Here is a 14,920-nt window from a genome sequence, read left to right as displayed (position 1 = left end):
ACGATCACAAAATTTTGGTCACTAAATTGATGGTTAATTTTATTTTGTGGTTGATTTGGAGACATCTAAGTGTTTATTCATGAATATCAAATTTTGGTGGCTAATTTGTTGTTAGAATGATTGAAATTTTTGGACCACTAAATCGGTCACTAAAATTGATTTTTCTAATATATATATATATATATATATATATATATATATATATATATATATATATATTATATATATATATATATTTGGCTCTGCTTTGACATACCATCCTTTCGAAATGACAAAGTTATACACACAAATAAGCATACAACTTAAAGTAAAATAGATTTCAACCTTGCATTAGTTGATATAGTCAAACTAAAACTCTATCAACTATTTTTGTCCATAACTGTCCAATATAAACTAAAATGCTTCAAGTATGTATCAGTCCAACTATTTTCGTCCATTACTCTTCACAGACACTACTCGTTACAAATTAGGGGAGAAAAAAGAAATTCATACTGGAAAAGGATTGTGAGTGAAGAATCAGGGATGTAAAAGAGTTGTGCAGTTAATATGAGCTTGCAGAAGTCATGGGAGCAAAATAGAGCAATGAAGTGGAACAAAATCCAGTATTGTTCAGGGTAAACTAATAGTCCTCAGAGTCATCCTGAGGGTTTTATCGTAAAAGGCAGGAAAAGGAAAATCGAGGGGCACCCTTTTGAGTTTCCCAATGTAAAGGCACAAAGACAGGAATATGGCTCTTCACAGGTTGTTGGGGATGAACTTGCCTGTTTCGCAAGAGGTGAGCATTCAGAGGCCCTTTGACGGTGAAGCTTTTCACCCCCAACTTTATTTGTGTAGCGATACTGATGTTGATTACATCTGGTTTATAGGCTCCCACCTTCACTTTTTGTGAAGTTCATCGATGATTACTAGGCCCTCTAATATAATTCACCCGCTGCACTTACTGGGATGAAGGATAACCTTTTATTGATAGCACTTAGGTTAGAGGATTTTGAGTGAGGGAGGAAAGACTTGGCCGAGAAGGATTTGAGGGAAAAACTCAAGAAATGTGAGGATGGCTACTCCGAAAGCCAGAGGTTGATGGTGACCTTACAAAAGGATGCGTGTGAGAGAAAACAGAATAATATAAAGGCTAATGCTAAAGAAAATTTCTACTAAGGAAAGTATTTGAGCACCTCTCTAGAAGACACCCTTCAATCGAGAAAGATGTTGGAGGATGAGGTGTCAGATCTCAAGGATGAATTGGTATCGACTACTGGTGACTATTTTGAGCGGAGAAGAGAACAAGTTTTCTTCTTCTATCCCCATCTGGAACTGAGCTGGACCTCTTTAAAGTTTGTATATCTAAGATGGAGATGTAGTGATAGAAGGAGGTGAGTCTAAAGCTCCCCATCAAGAGGATGCCATCCTAGAGGAGACAACTTGGGAATATCATTATTGGATGAGTTTTTCTATTATTTTCTTTGGCCTCTAATGGCTTTTGTTGTACTTTTCCCCCTATGGGATCTTTTTGTAAACATTAAGATAGCGACATAGTTTGGGCATCTCTTATGTTAACTTCCTTATAAGCATTTTTCTGTTTACATAGTTGTTTCACTATGATTGTCTTGGGCCTTATGTGGGCTATTAGTTAATAACATACATCCCTTAGGGCGACCTAGACACCTGTCTAACTACTTATCAAAAGGGGGGAGGGGAGGGGGGTGGATCTTATTTTAGGGATTAAGCATTTTGATTTCCCCTAAGGGCGACAAGAATCCTTCTTAGGGATCAAAAATTTTGATTGCCTCAAAGGGCGACAATGATCCCTCTTAGGGATCAACCATTTTTATTGACTCTAAGAACGGAAATCATTCATCTTAGGGATCCACCGTTTTGATTGCCTCTAAAGGCTACAAGGACCCCTCTTAAGGATCCAACATTTTGGTTGCCTCCAAGGGCAACATGGATCCTTCTTTGGGATCCAGCGTTTTGATTGGCTATGTGGGCGAAAAGGATCACTCTCAAGGATCCAATATTTTGGTTGGATCTAATGGAAACAGGGATCCCTCTTAGGCATCCAACATTTTGATTTCCTATGAGGGCGGTAATGATCCCTCTTAAGGATCCAACATTTTGGTTGCCTCTAAGGCGACAATAATCTCTCTCTTAAGGATCCAACATTTTGGTTGCCTCCAAAGGCGACAATGATCCCACTTAGGGATCCAATATTTTGATTTCCTTTGAGGGCGACAATGATCCATTATTTTGGTTTCCTCTACGACCGACAAGGATCCCTCTTAGGGATCTAGCATTTTGATTGTCTCTGATGGCGACAACGGTCCCTCTTAAGAATATAGAATTGTGGTTGTCTCTCTAAGGGTGGCAAGGATCCCTCTTAAGGATCCAAAATTTTGATAGTCTCTAAGGGCGGAAAGGATTCAAATTAAGGATCCAACATTTTGACCACCTCTAAGGGCGGTCTTCTCTAGAACCTCTATGTTTCCTACAAAAAGAGTGGATAACAAATGCATATTCTTTAAAGTAATACAATGAGGAGTATTATTAAAAACTCTCGCCCCGTACAACATAGAGAGGGAAAATAGTGCATCCTAGAAAATAACATGTCATTAAAAGTGACATAGATGTAATGCACGCCTAATAAAAAATATAAGTAAAAAAACTAAATAATGGTAAAGAAAACAAACAAATGACAGTATAGGAAGTGGCACCATAGGGAAATCCTTATGGGCTTTTATCTTCAATATCTTCGTTAGTTTGAGGGGGAGTCTCTTCGCTGTTGCAAACCTCTCTTGGAGACTTTATTTCTGAACCAACTTTCTTGGTGTTTGCGTCAGGGGTACATACTCTTTTCAACTCGAGGCTCTCTATGTAAAACTTCCTAGAAATTTCCTAATCTCCTCGGATAACTTCCACCCTCCCGTCAGAGAGCAGGAACTTCATGCATAGATGCAATGTGGGTAATACAGTGCTCAACTAATTAAAATCTTGAAGCTCAACTGATTACAATTTGGACGCCCTATAATCATATTGTAAGAATAAGAAGCATTAATAACCAAATATCTAACCATAATCTCTTTGGCTTTCTCTTGCACTCCAAAGGTGGTATTTAACGTTATGTAGCCTTTCACTTGCACCCTCTTCCCGGAGAATCCAACTATAGAACTCTTGAAGGGTTTTACGTCATCTGGATCGAGGTGAAGCCTCTCAAATGCGTCCCAGTAGAGGATATACACGAAACTACCTTGATCTACTAGGACTCTTATGATCTCTCATTCATCATAACTAACAATGATGACCATGGGATTTTCATCATGCGGGTGGATTCCAGTGACATCTTTCTCGGAGAAGGCGATTTCAGTTTCTGGTGTCTTTGGCTCGCCTTCATCCAACTCCTTGGGGAGATCTTGTATATTCAGTACTTGACGGGCGTACCTTCTACGGGTGAAGCTAGTCTCCCCGCCCCCGATAAATCCTTCAATGATAATATTGAGCGTGTGGCGCATGACCTTGGTATCCTCCCATTTGAATGTCTCATTTCTCTTTCTTGATCCGAGGCTTCGTACATCGTCTCGCCCCATGGAGTTGGATCCTCATGACCCTCGGGAGGAGTCTCCTTTAACATAATTGTTGAGATGTCTCTCCTGGATCAGTCACTCGATTTCCTTCTTGAGTTGATAGGAGTCGTACGTGTGGTGTCCTTTAACTTTATAGAATTTACACCATCTGCCTTTCAGACCCCATAACGTCTACTTTTGGGGCTAGAGGTGCATGGATGTTGTTAAGGTGAATAACCTTGTGCTAGATCTTCTCACGATGAGTGCTCAAAGGCATGAAGCTCTATGTCGTCTTTCCGACTTGTTTGAATGCAGTTGTGTCCTTAATGGGAAAGGTATAATTCTTCTTCTTTTGGTGATGCGATCCTTCGACGCCATAAACATGCTCTTTAACGTCTTGCTACTTTTTCTTAGCTATCCTATCATTTTATGTAGCATTCCAATATGGTGACCACCTCTTCCAATGAACATGCTCACTTCTGGGCGAGAGATTCATTGAAGTGTCCCGCCTTCAAACTGTTTTGGAACACCCATAAGAAAATCTCTTAGTTCGTGGGGACGACCATTATTATAACTTCGTTGAAACAGGTGAGGTAGTCCCTCAACGACTCTAAGGGACCTTGTCGTATGATGAACAGGATGGTGATGGACATATTTCTGTGTTTGTTAATGTAAAACTGATGTACGAGCTTCTTCACCACCTCTTAATAGTTGGGGATGGAGGCTTAAAGCATACCCATATTGAAGGAGAATAGCGATCCAAATCGCAGAGGAATTTAAAAATTTCTCCTTTAGTGATCCTTACGAATGGGCATGATCAGTGATAGAATTGTTACCTCTTGTGGCGATTAAAACCTTTTATGCAAATCTACGGAGCGATCACGAACGTTGAATGGTGACAACGCCTCTACTCAGTCCATACAAACAGATTCCTTCAATCTTAGTGCTAGCTGCTACGAATGAAGGCTTTGAGTGTGTGTGTGTGGTGTGTGTGTGGTGTGTGTGTGTGTGTGTTGTGTGTGTGTGAGAGAGAGAGAGAGAGAGAGAGAGAGAGAGACGAAATTACAACTGCACAAATGCTTCTGCACAAGGGTTCTATTTATAGAACTACTTGTGTGGGTTGCAAGCTAAAAATCCCACTTAAGTGTATGTGGCCCATATCTTATGATATGCCAAAATCACTTAAGCGTGTGGTACCTTACCATATTCCGTATTCTACTTAAGTACACCGTACTTTATGATGTTCTACAATTCACTTAAGTGCATCGTACCTTACGGTGTTCCTTAGTTACTCTATCTCTCATCAATTCGTCCTTTTGTGTGTGATCATGTAGGTTTTCGCGATATTAGCAATTATATTAAATCATGTATTTAACATAATAAACAATGAGCGGTATCTAGAAACACATCACTGCTACCCAGGACACGAAAATGTCATGTGATATGACAAACCCTTTTGTGATAATACTTATGTGTACAATTACCCTTTTGCCCTTATGTCTATATTGAACACAAGGCATAGACCGTGTCATCCTTGTCCAGTTCAATATTGGACCCGTAGACATTTATCTTGTAACGCAGGATGGGCAAATTCCATCTAGGTCACTCATGTTCCTTAGCATGCTTCGTGGAGTACTCATCAACTGTCTTTATAGTCATCCAATTACGGAAAATGTTTGATCAACAATAAGGCACTCGACTCTACATCTAGGGTACATAATGGTTTCAGATCAAAGGGTGGTATACACCATTATCACCATGAGAATAACTTATGACACTTAGCATAACATTCTACATAGTATTCTCATAGCGCGTCAATCCATTATAAATATTACTCTCAATATTCATATTTATGTTTAAGACTTGATAACTCCTTATCCATGATCCATGAGATGTGATCATCAGTCTATATACATAATAGTCTTAATGCTATAATATTATCCCACTTCACAGCAAAGCTCGACTACGGATACTTTAAGAATAATGTCCTTATGTTTAATGGGATCTCATGATTAAGTCACACTTGATACATTAAATGGACTAGCTATTCTAGGGACTTTATTAAACAAACATAATAAAGAAAAAACCTTTTATTATTAATAAATAATTCGATACAAGTACCAAAAATATTGACCTCTAGGGCTTACACCAACACATATATCATTGCAAGGATGTGTTCCTGAATGTTCCATACACTAATTTTCACTTAAAAGAGTCAAGCAATATGATGATTGCCATCTGCGTGTTGATGGAGGTGATGTGTTCATATGGATCACTATGCCCATCAAACTTCATCAGAGAGGGAGGCTTGAACCCTTCACGGACAGACACTTCATATATTTCATTTGAAAGTGGTTAGGGGTCCAACACTTCCATCTCCTATAGGGATTGATCTCTTATTAGCGTTGTCGGATGTTGTCCTCCAAGTTCTGATTTTGACGACAAAGTTCATCCATGACGACACACATCTCTGCAAGGGCATTGATATCACTTACCATTGGTGTCCTCCAACATAAGGGATAAAGATCTCTTGTTGACCATGGATGAGAATGGCAAGGTACGAGAAAGTGGGGTGGTTGTGAGTATGGTAATTATAACGGATGGTGTGACCCAAGTTAGTTTTACCGGGGTTCCACGGTGGGCGCCACTGTACTTGTCAAAAAGTATAGGAGTGTGTGGTATCTATATGCATACTTAGAGGCCTTAGTAATTTATGGTGGTTAGAGTTTGCTCATTATGGTGAGAGATCCTATTTGGTGATATTTACGATGATTAGAAAGAGAAAACTCATGTGAGGTGAGAGACTTTGTAATTTAGCATTATGCAAGGTAAGTTGTAATCTGTCTTTTACCTCCAAGGGGTAAGCTATTCATATATGCTCTTGGATATAGGGTTTATAAACCATAAGTGTTTATTTGGGAGTTTGGAGGGAAATGGAGGATAAGATTTTCAAAAAAGGGAAGGATTGAGTGGAAAGAATTGAAAGACTTTGGTTGGAAGAGTTTTAGAGGGTTTGTTTTTATTCATAACACCAAAAACCCTATAATTTGGAGGAACTCAATGTTTGTATTGAAGAAGAGTTTTGGAGGACTTACATAAGTTTTCCAAATGCATTTTATATTATTATAGTATTCTGAAAATTAAAAATTAAATAATAATAAACATTTTTTTTTATCATTCTATACAAAATCATTATTTCAAAAATATCATATATTTTTCTTTTTTTTTTTTAAATTGCTTTCGGAAGCCTTTCCCTCTCATCCTCTCCAAACTCCCAAACAAAGTATAAAAGGTGGTAACAACTTTCCCTTAATTGAGGGAGATTGTTGACTATCTATTTACTATGGAGTCGTGGTATGACTCAATCTATGTGACTAGTATCGAGATAACGGTATTGTACACGTCTATCCTGAGGATGAACCCCCTCATGCCACGTAGAGACGACGTCTGGACGAAGTTTCACGAGATGTGAACCTTTGTATCGTCCTTACTTGAGACTCTCACAAATATATTACTATAATACTATTTTGAATGAAGGTTATTGTTGTTTTTGTTTTTTATTCTATATTTTAATCATTGTTTGTCATTTATTTCTTTACTTTTTTTAATTTAAAAATATTTGTTTTTATTGGGGTCGTATAACTTTTTATTTTATTTTACATTTTGTTATAATTAAATATATATTTTAAAGAAAATACTTAAATACTTAAAATATGCGGAATTTGGATTCAATAATATATATTGTTATAGTATTAGTAGAAACTAAAACCTGTTTAATAGACACTTGTATCAATTTTTTTTACAAAAACTCAATCAATTTTTATTTTGCACTTCTTTTCTTTAATGAAAAAGAACTACAATAAACTATAAAGACTTCATTTTGAATTGATAAAACATATCTCAACAAAAATTAAGATAAAATACATTCTAAATGTAAATTTGGGACAATTTAAATTGGTTTTCTTTTAAATTTTGATAAATATATATATTTTTTGTTTTAAGATGATTTTATTCAATTATTTCAGATACTTAATACAAATATTTCTCTCAATCTTTTTTTAATTATTAATTTATTACATATTCAAAGTTTAAATTGTCTCATTGGTAAATCAATTTTAAAACATACTAAAAATATAATGCAACAAATATGAATAAAAAATAAACTAAACTTAATCAAAATAGGACATTATCCAATTAAACATGATTTAGAAATATATTAATCAAATATGAATAAATTCTAAACTAAACTTAAATCAAAATAGGACATTATCCAATTAAACATAATTTTTTTAAAAATATATCAATTAAATAAAATATGAATAAATAATATACTAAAATCAAAATAGAAAATTATCCAATTAAATATAATTTTAAGAGATATATTTTAAATAAAATATCAATAAATAATAAACTAAACTAAAATCAAAATAGGATATTATCCAATTAAACACAATTTAAAAAATATCTTAATTAGATCAAATATGAATAAATAACAAACTAAACTTAAACAAAAATAAGATATTATCCAATTAAACATAATTTTAAAAATATACTAGTTAAATCAAACATGAATAAATACTAATTTAGACTTAAATCAGAATAATATTATCCAATTAAACATGATTTTAAAAATATCTTAACTAAATCAAATATGAAAAAATAATAAACTAAACTTAAATCAAAATAAGATATTATCCAATCAAACATAATTTTAGAAATATATTAATTAAATCAAATATGAATAAATAATAATCTAAACTTAAATCAAAATAGGTTATTATCCATTTAAACATATTTCTAAAAATAAAAAATATATAATATTATCCAATTAAACAAAATTTTAAAAAGATAATAATCAAATCATTCTTATTTTAGCAAATTCACATTTTTTAAAGATATATAATAGTAGAAAAAGCCTAAAATAAAGATATACTAGATCTTCTCAAATAAAGAAGAATCTATACTTGTAATACCAATACTTAATACTTTAGTTAAAATTTGATTTACCCCTAAATTCTAAATTAACAGATTCATGCATATAATATTTAAAGTTTAAATTAACAGATTCATGCATATAATATTTAAAGTTTCCTTGTATTTAATACAAGTAAAATAATTCAAAATAAGAAATGAAGTCTCCAAGTGTCACGACCCCACGCAATGATGTAATTCACACATATATTATACGAAACGCTGTCGTTTCACTCATTCTGCCAGCTCAATTTATTCCTTAAACGGTCCAATTGTTTTTTTTGGGGGTCAGTTGATAAAGTAATAATGAATTATCTTCGAAATTCAGACAAACAGTAAGAATTTGAATTTAAATAAAGAATAAATAAAAAAAATATTTAACTCAACAATATCCATATTAAAATAAGGGATAATAGCATTTTCCGTAATAAAATATCTCATTCTAACTTAAATAAATAAAAATCTGTGTGACGTCACGACATACATATACTATATTTTTCCTTTTTCATTATCATCTAGAATAATAGATATAATAAGATATAAAAGGTATTTTTATTTTGGTAAAATAATAGTGGTTGTGTTAGTTTTTTGACTCATCAAAAGGTGGTGGTTGTTATAGTCAAATAAAATCCTAGTCAAATAAGCTTCTGCACAAGAAAAGCAACTACCTCATAGATTAGACTTTTTTTCTCACACACAAACCAAGCAATCTTCTCCGTCACCGGAGAATCTCACCGCCGGCAACTACTACACTTCTCCGATTACATGTTTTAATTCTAAGCATGGGGAATTGCAACGCGTGTATAAAATCAGATGTAATCGGTTCAGACCGGAAAACAACGGACCCGAACCGGGAGAAAAAAGGAAGAAAAACCAAACCGAACCCATACTCCGAAGAAGCGTTAAACTCATCAGCAACGATTCGTGTTCTGAAGGATTCAAATCCGCGAAATCGAATCGGAGATAAATACGTATTAGGCCGTGAGCTAGGTCGTGGCGAATTCGGTATAACGTATCTATGTACAGACAAAGAAACGAAGCAGGAGTTAGCTTGTAAGTCGATTTCGAAGCGGAAGTTGAGGACGGCGGTGGATGTGGAGGATGTTCGGCGGGAGGCGGCAATTATGGCGACGTTGCCGGAGCATCCTAATATTGTGAAGCTGAAGGCTACTTATGAGGATGATGAGAATGTTCATCTTGTTATGGAGTTGTGCGAAGGTGGTGAATTGTTTGATAGGATTGTTGCGAGGGGTCATTATAGTGAACGTGCTGCTGCGAATGTTGCGAGGACTATTGCCGAAGTTGTTAGGATGTGTCATGCGAATGGTGTTGTGCATAGAGATCTTAAGCCGGAGAATTTTCTTTTTGCTAATAAGAAAGAAAATTCTCCTCTTAAAGCTATTGATTTTGGCCTCTCCGTTTTCTTCAAGCCTGGTATTGTATTGTACTGTATTCTATTGTTTATTGTTAATTAAAAGTTGTTTGTGAGGCTATTTAAGCTGTTATGGTCCCTTAGGGTTGAGAACAAATAAAAAATGTTAATGCTGCTATGTTTCTCTTGTTTTGGTAGTTTATTGAATTGTGCTGATGATTTTTGTTGTTGGTAATGAATAGGGGAGAAATTTTCGGAGATTGTGGGGAGTCCTTACTATATGGCACCAGAGGTTTTGAAGAGGAAATATGGTCCCGAGGTTGATATATGGAGTGCAGGGGTGATTCTATATATTTTGTTATGCGGGGTGCCTCCGTTTTGGGCCGGTACTTTTTTTACTGTCTGCTTGCTGTTTTTGTGTGTTTTGGTTTGGGGTGAGTGGTTGGTTACTTACTAGTTAAGTGGTTATTTGTGTGCGCTGAGATTTTTTGGATTGGTTTGTGATTTCAGAGACTGAACAAGGGGTTGCTTTGGCGATTTTGAGGGGAGTCATTGACTTCAAGAGGGAGCCTTGGCCTCAGATTTCTGACAGTGCCAAGAGCCTCGTGCGTCAGATGTTGGAACCTGATCCTAAAATTCGCTTGACTGCCGAACAGGTGCTTGGTAAGTAAGCTTGTTCTTTGTGGTTTCTGTTGTAAGTAGGATCATGTGTGCTCTACTGAACACTAGTGACTCACTTGGTGGGTGAATTTTGTGGTAAATTTATACTTAGGATATAGTTCCTTTTTCTTTCTTTCTCCCGTTTTTCCCAAAATAGTAGTGAACACTGAGGTGAAGATCATTTGGATGTTTAATTAATGACAAACTTTTTTGGTTTTCACCTTCATCTTGTCTGAATGCCAAGTATGTTGCGAGTTGTTTATCCATTTTTACACTTGGCTGGCTGAACTTTGCATCAGGTTTGTATATTTACTGTCCTTAATTATGGTTGCAGAGCATCCTTGGCTACAAAATGCAAAGAAAGCTTCAAATGTTCCATTAGGAGATATTGTGAGGACAAGGCTTAAGCAGTTCTCGCTGATGAATAGATTCAAAAAGAGAGCTCTCCGGGTTAGCATCTATTATGGTTTATGCATAATTGTTGAGTCAAGCTCTATTTATAAGTAGTAAGAAAGTTTAAATGTTAGTGATTTGAATTTCTTTAAATAAATGCTACAGGTAATTGCAGAACATTTATCTCTTGAAGAAGTAGAAATAATCAAAGACATGTTTACATTGATGGACACTGATAAAAATGGCAGAGTAACATATGAGGAACTGAAGGCTGGTTTGCAGAAGGTTGGTTCGCAACTGGCCGAGCCAGAGATAAAGTTGCTGATGGATGTGGTAGGCTTCTGTAAATTTTATATTATTCATAGTGTAATTGATCTATATAATTTCAGTTCTTTGATTGTCCCTAGATTATTTGACAATCTGATGGAGCTTGTTCAAACTGTTTTTTGGTCTTCTGTTGCACAGCCTTTTTTTTTTACTCATTGCACAATTTCTTAAAAGAGTGAGCAGTTCTACACTTTTGTAATGAACATGTTATTATGCTCTCCAGGAATGAGATTTTCTCTTTCCTATTTAACATGTGTGGCTACTTATGCGTGTAACATAAATGTGGCTGAATAGATTATTCCATATACTGCTTTTTTTTTCTTTCAAAAGAGCTTTGTCTTTGCAAAAGGAGCTTTAATTGATTTTCCATCCATGCCCTATGTCTAGTGTATGAGTAGTTGCATAATAAATTCTGTGATCTGAGGATGTTTTTCTTTTCTGTAAATTGCTTAGGCTGATGTTGATGGGAATGGAGTACTTGATTATGGAGAGTTTGTAGCTGTGACGATTCACTTGCAAAGAATGGAGAATGACGAACATTTCCGCAAAGCATTCAAGTTTTTTGACAAAGATGATAATGGGTATATTGAGTTTAGTGAACTAGAAGCAGCATTAGTTGATGACATAGGAGAAACTGATACTAATGTACTGAATGAGATCATGCGAGAAGTTGACACTGACAAGGTTTGGCTTTCATTCATACGACTCATTGCTTTATTTATTTTTTCTGCATGTTCTTTCTTTACAAGTTACATTGTCATTGCAACATAAACAAAAGGAGATATGCTAATTGTTTCTCTTAAAAAAATGATCCGTTCATGCGATGATACAGTTATTTGCCTACTTCTCATGTACACCCCCACAGTTTCCTCCATGAATGTTTTTCAATTTCCTATTTTCACAGGACGGTCGCATCAGTTTTGAGGAGTTTGTGGCCATGATGAAGACGGGAACTGATTGGAGAAAAGCATCCAGGCAATATTCTAGGGAGAGATTCAAGAGCCTGAGCATAAACTTGATGAAGGACGGCTCACTTCAGCTTCATGACGGGATAAGTGGTCAAGCTGTTGTGGTTTAAGTATAAGGATATTTATTTCTTCAACATTGGTGCTCACTCAGTTTCCCTCTCTCATCCACCGCATAATATTCTTTAATGTATGGTTTGTGTTATCTCTCCATAAAAGCAATCAAGTTTTTGGAGTGTACCGACTACCTTGAGTTGGAGTTGGGGGGCTTAGGTTTCTCAGCTGGTTTGGTGTTGGATCGTTGACGCGTGCATTGGAAGATTGCATACTGAAGATTGTTTTATAACTTGTTAGTAAAAAAATTATGGAGGGCTGGAGTCACATGCTGCATACCTCAAATGTCACATATATTCATTGTATACTTATGTCATGTTACTTATGTTTTCATAATTTTAGTCATGGCTTTTGTCAAGAAATACTTAGCTTCAACCAAAACTTTCACTTTGTTTGTAAAAAATGCAGAATTCTTGGGCTTCTTTTGTTTCTAAGTTATTACTTGTGTTCACAGGCTCTTCCATTTTAGTCTGTCCAAGGAAAATGAAGATTAAAGTGTAAGAGAAACCTTAGTAACCATATCTGTAGTTTATTGTAACTATTTGTCATTTGTGATCAAATACAATTGTGAAGATATCAAGATCAAGATGTATCAGAATTTACAAACATTTTTAAGAGTTAAACTTGAGCATAGACTTTACTCTCTAATAATAATAATACATGGACACAACAAAGTAGGAAAAAAAAATCATTCATTGATAACTTAGACACTTGTTTGTGTTTTAAAATTTGAAAGAAAATAAAAATAGCAGGAGTTGGTTGGCATGGCCGTAATTTAATATAGTTTTGCCATGGATCTTAAATTTTCAAAGAATAAATATAAACAATGGATCACATTTATTAAGTTAGCATCTCACTACAAACAAATGATGATTTAATTACTGCGACTTCCGAGTCACTGAATTTGTCTCGATAGCTAAGGGTGTTTCCTGTCATGGACATGGAAAGTGATTACGGAAATGTCGTTTTGGGCAGGAGGAGACATTTTTTATTTTATATGTGGAAATGTCAATTTTCATCCCTCAATTTTTTGTCCTTTTAATGATCCATTATTCTGAATCGGTGTTAAATATTTCCATGTTTAATCCTAGTCATTATTACGTGCGTTCAAGTCAGATTCTTATGTTATAAATCTGTTATTGTTCAACATATGCTACATCATGAAATTAGAGCACCAACATCTTCAACCTTGAGATCATGTTCTGTTAGGGCATCACCAATAGTATAAGTTTTCATCGTAAAGAAAAATTGGAAGTTGAAGTTCTTAACAAAATCCATCGAAAAAATAGGAAAAAAGCTCATTCAGGATGATAAAAAATTGAAGGACAACACACAATTAAAACACGATGTAACACCTGATTTTTAAAAGTGTGTATTTTTTTTTCCTTTTTAAACAACAATAATATAATACAAAAATATTCATGTTCGTCCTTTTAAAATACAATTAGAGTAAAAACTTTTATGTTTAAAATCTTTTCCAAAATTACGATCAGACACTTGCCATAAGTTGTATAATATTTTTACAACTCAAACATACTTTCTTATAAAGTATTTGACATTAAATAATGATCAATACAACAACATACTTCACAATAGAGTAAAGATACAACACTAACATAAACTCTAAAGTGATCTTGAACTCTAAATCAAAGATGACTTAATACTAATGATCCACAATGATATCGCGCCTCGATGATTTCGATCACCAAAAAATATTAACCATATTTCTAAGTTTTCTCGATATAGTGATACCCAAACATCACAAACGGTTAAGAATTTAGGACGTTCAATCAAATCCACAATAATAGTATATGGTCACAATTTAAAAATATCATATATGAAATAATACACACATGCAAGTACAACATGATATATAATAGTCACAACTTTTATTTCAACATATAAAGCAATGCACAAATTGTCTAATACATACTCTAGATATGTGATACGCCACATCTGACTTATCACATGCATAAGATTACAGAATTAACCACTCCGCAGTGTTGTAGAGAAACTTCTACTAATTTTGTAGTCCATGTGACACACCATGGGGAAACTCACATTAATGACTAATCCACATGATTATCATCGACTAAATAAATCCAGCAAGATAAAAGATGGATCCATTTCTCAATAACCATTTCATATATTTATTCAAAATCAAATGAAAGCACATTAACAAGTTTAGCATTAAAATTTAAACACATATCCCCAACTGGGCACACAAGCATAACATATCCCCAACTAGGCCCACAAACATCACACATCCCCAATTGAGACACACAATCATGCATACAAACACACATGCATTCATTCACATATAATATCATCTGAAAGTGTCCTTGCAAATGCGAGTAGAATTCTAATGCATTGGTCTTTACTCCAAGGATCCATAAAGATTAATCGTTCCTTGTGTTTACTCTTTCTCCCGACCGTAGCTTAAGTTTCATGAATTAGATTCCACACGCCCCTTAATAATCAATTCAATAAATGTCAATCGGATAACAAATCAAAGTCAACGTACCATAAAACATTAAAATAGAAGCATTTACTTAACAAAATTA

The 14,920-nt window shown here is 34.8% G+C and overlaps 1 protein-coding gene across 1 annotated transcript; it reads left to right on the top strand.

Annotated features, from left to right (window-relative positions):
• Positions 1–9,120: 9,120 nt before the first annotated feature.
• On the top strand, positions 9,121–12,942 carry LOC127073852 (calcium-dependent protein kinase 10). The gene is made up of 7 exons (XM_051015081.1): positions 9,121–9,959; positions 10,140–10,283; positions 10,408–10,560; positions 10,892–11,007; positions 11,116–11,283; positions 11,731–11,961; positions 12,182–12,942. Exons 1-7 carry the CDS (start codon positions 9,308–9,310, stop codon positions 12,353–12,355), a joined length of 1,638 nt encoding a protein of 545 aa, XP_050871038.1. The 5' UTR covers positions 9,121–9,307; the 3' UTR covers positions 12,356–12,942.
• The last annotated feature ends 1,978 nt before the right edge of the window (positions 12,943–14,920 follow it).

This window comes from Lathyrus oleraceus, chromosome 4, assembly GCF_024323335.1.
Source record: "Lathyrus oleraceus cultivar Zhongwan6 chromosome 4, CAAS_Psat_ZW6_1.0, whole genome shotgun sequence".
NCBI classification, from domain to species: Eukaryota; Viridiplantae; Streptophyta; class Magnoliopsida; order Fabales; family Fabaceae; genus Lathyrus; species Lathyrus oleraceus.
This window is presented reverse-complemented; position numbering and strand designations above follow the sequence as displayed.

Bases quoted from the DNA above. Each gene is read 5' to 3' on its own strand.
- LOC127073852 (XM_051015081.1), top strand. From the start codon at position 9,308: ATGGGGAATTGCAACGCGTGTATAAAATCAGATGTAATCGGTTCAGAC. The intron at 11,008-11,115 runs GTTAGCATCTAT...TAAATGCTACAG, and splicing joins TCAAAAAGAGAGCTCTCCGG to GTAATTGCAGAACATTTATC. The intron at 11,284-11,730 runs GTAGGCTTCTGT...TAAATTGCTTAG, and splicing joins TAAAGTTGCTGATGGATGTG to GCTGATGTTGATGGGAATGG.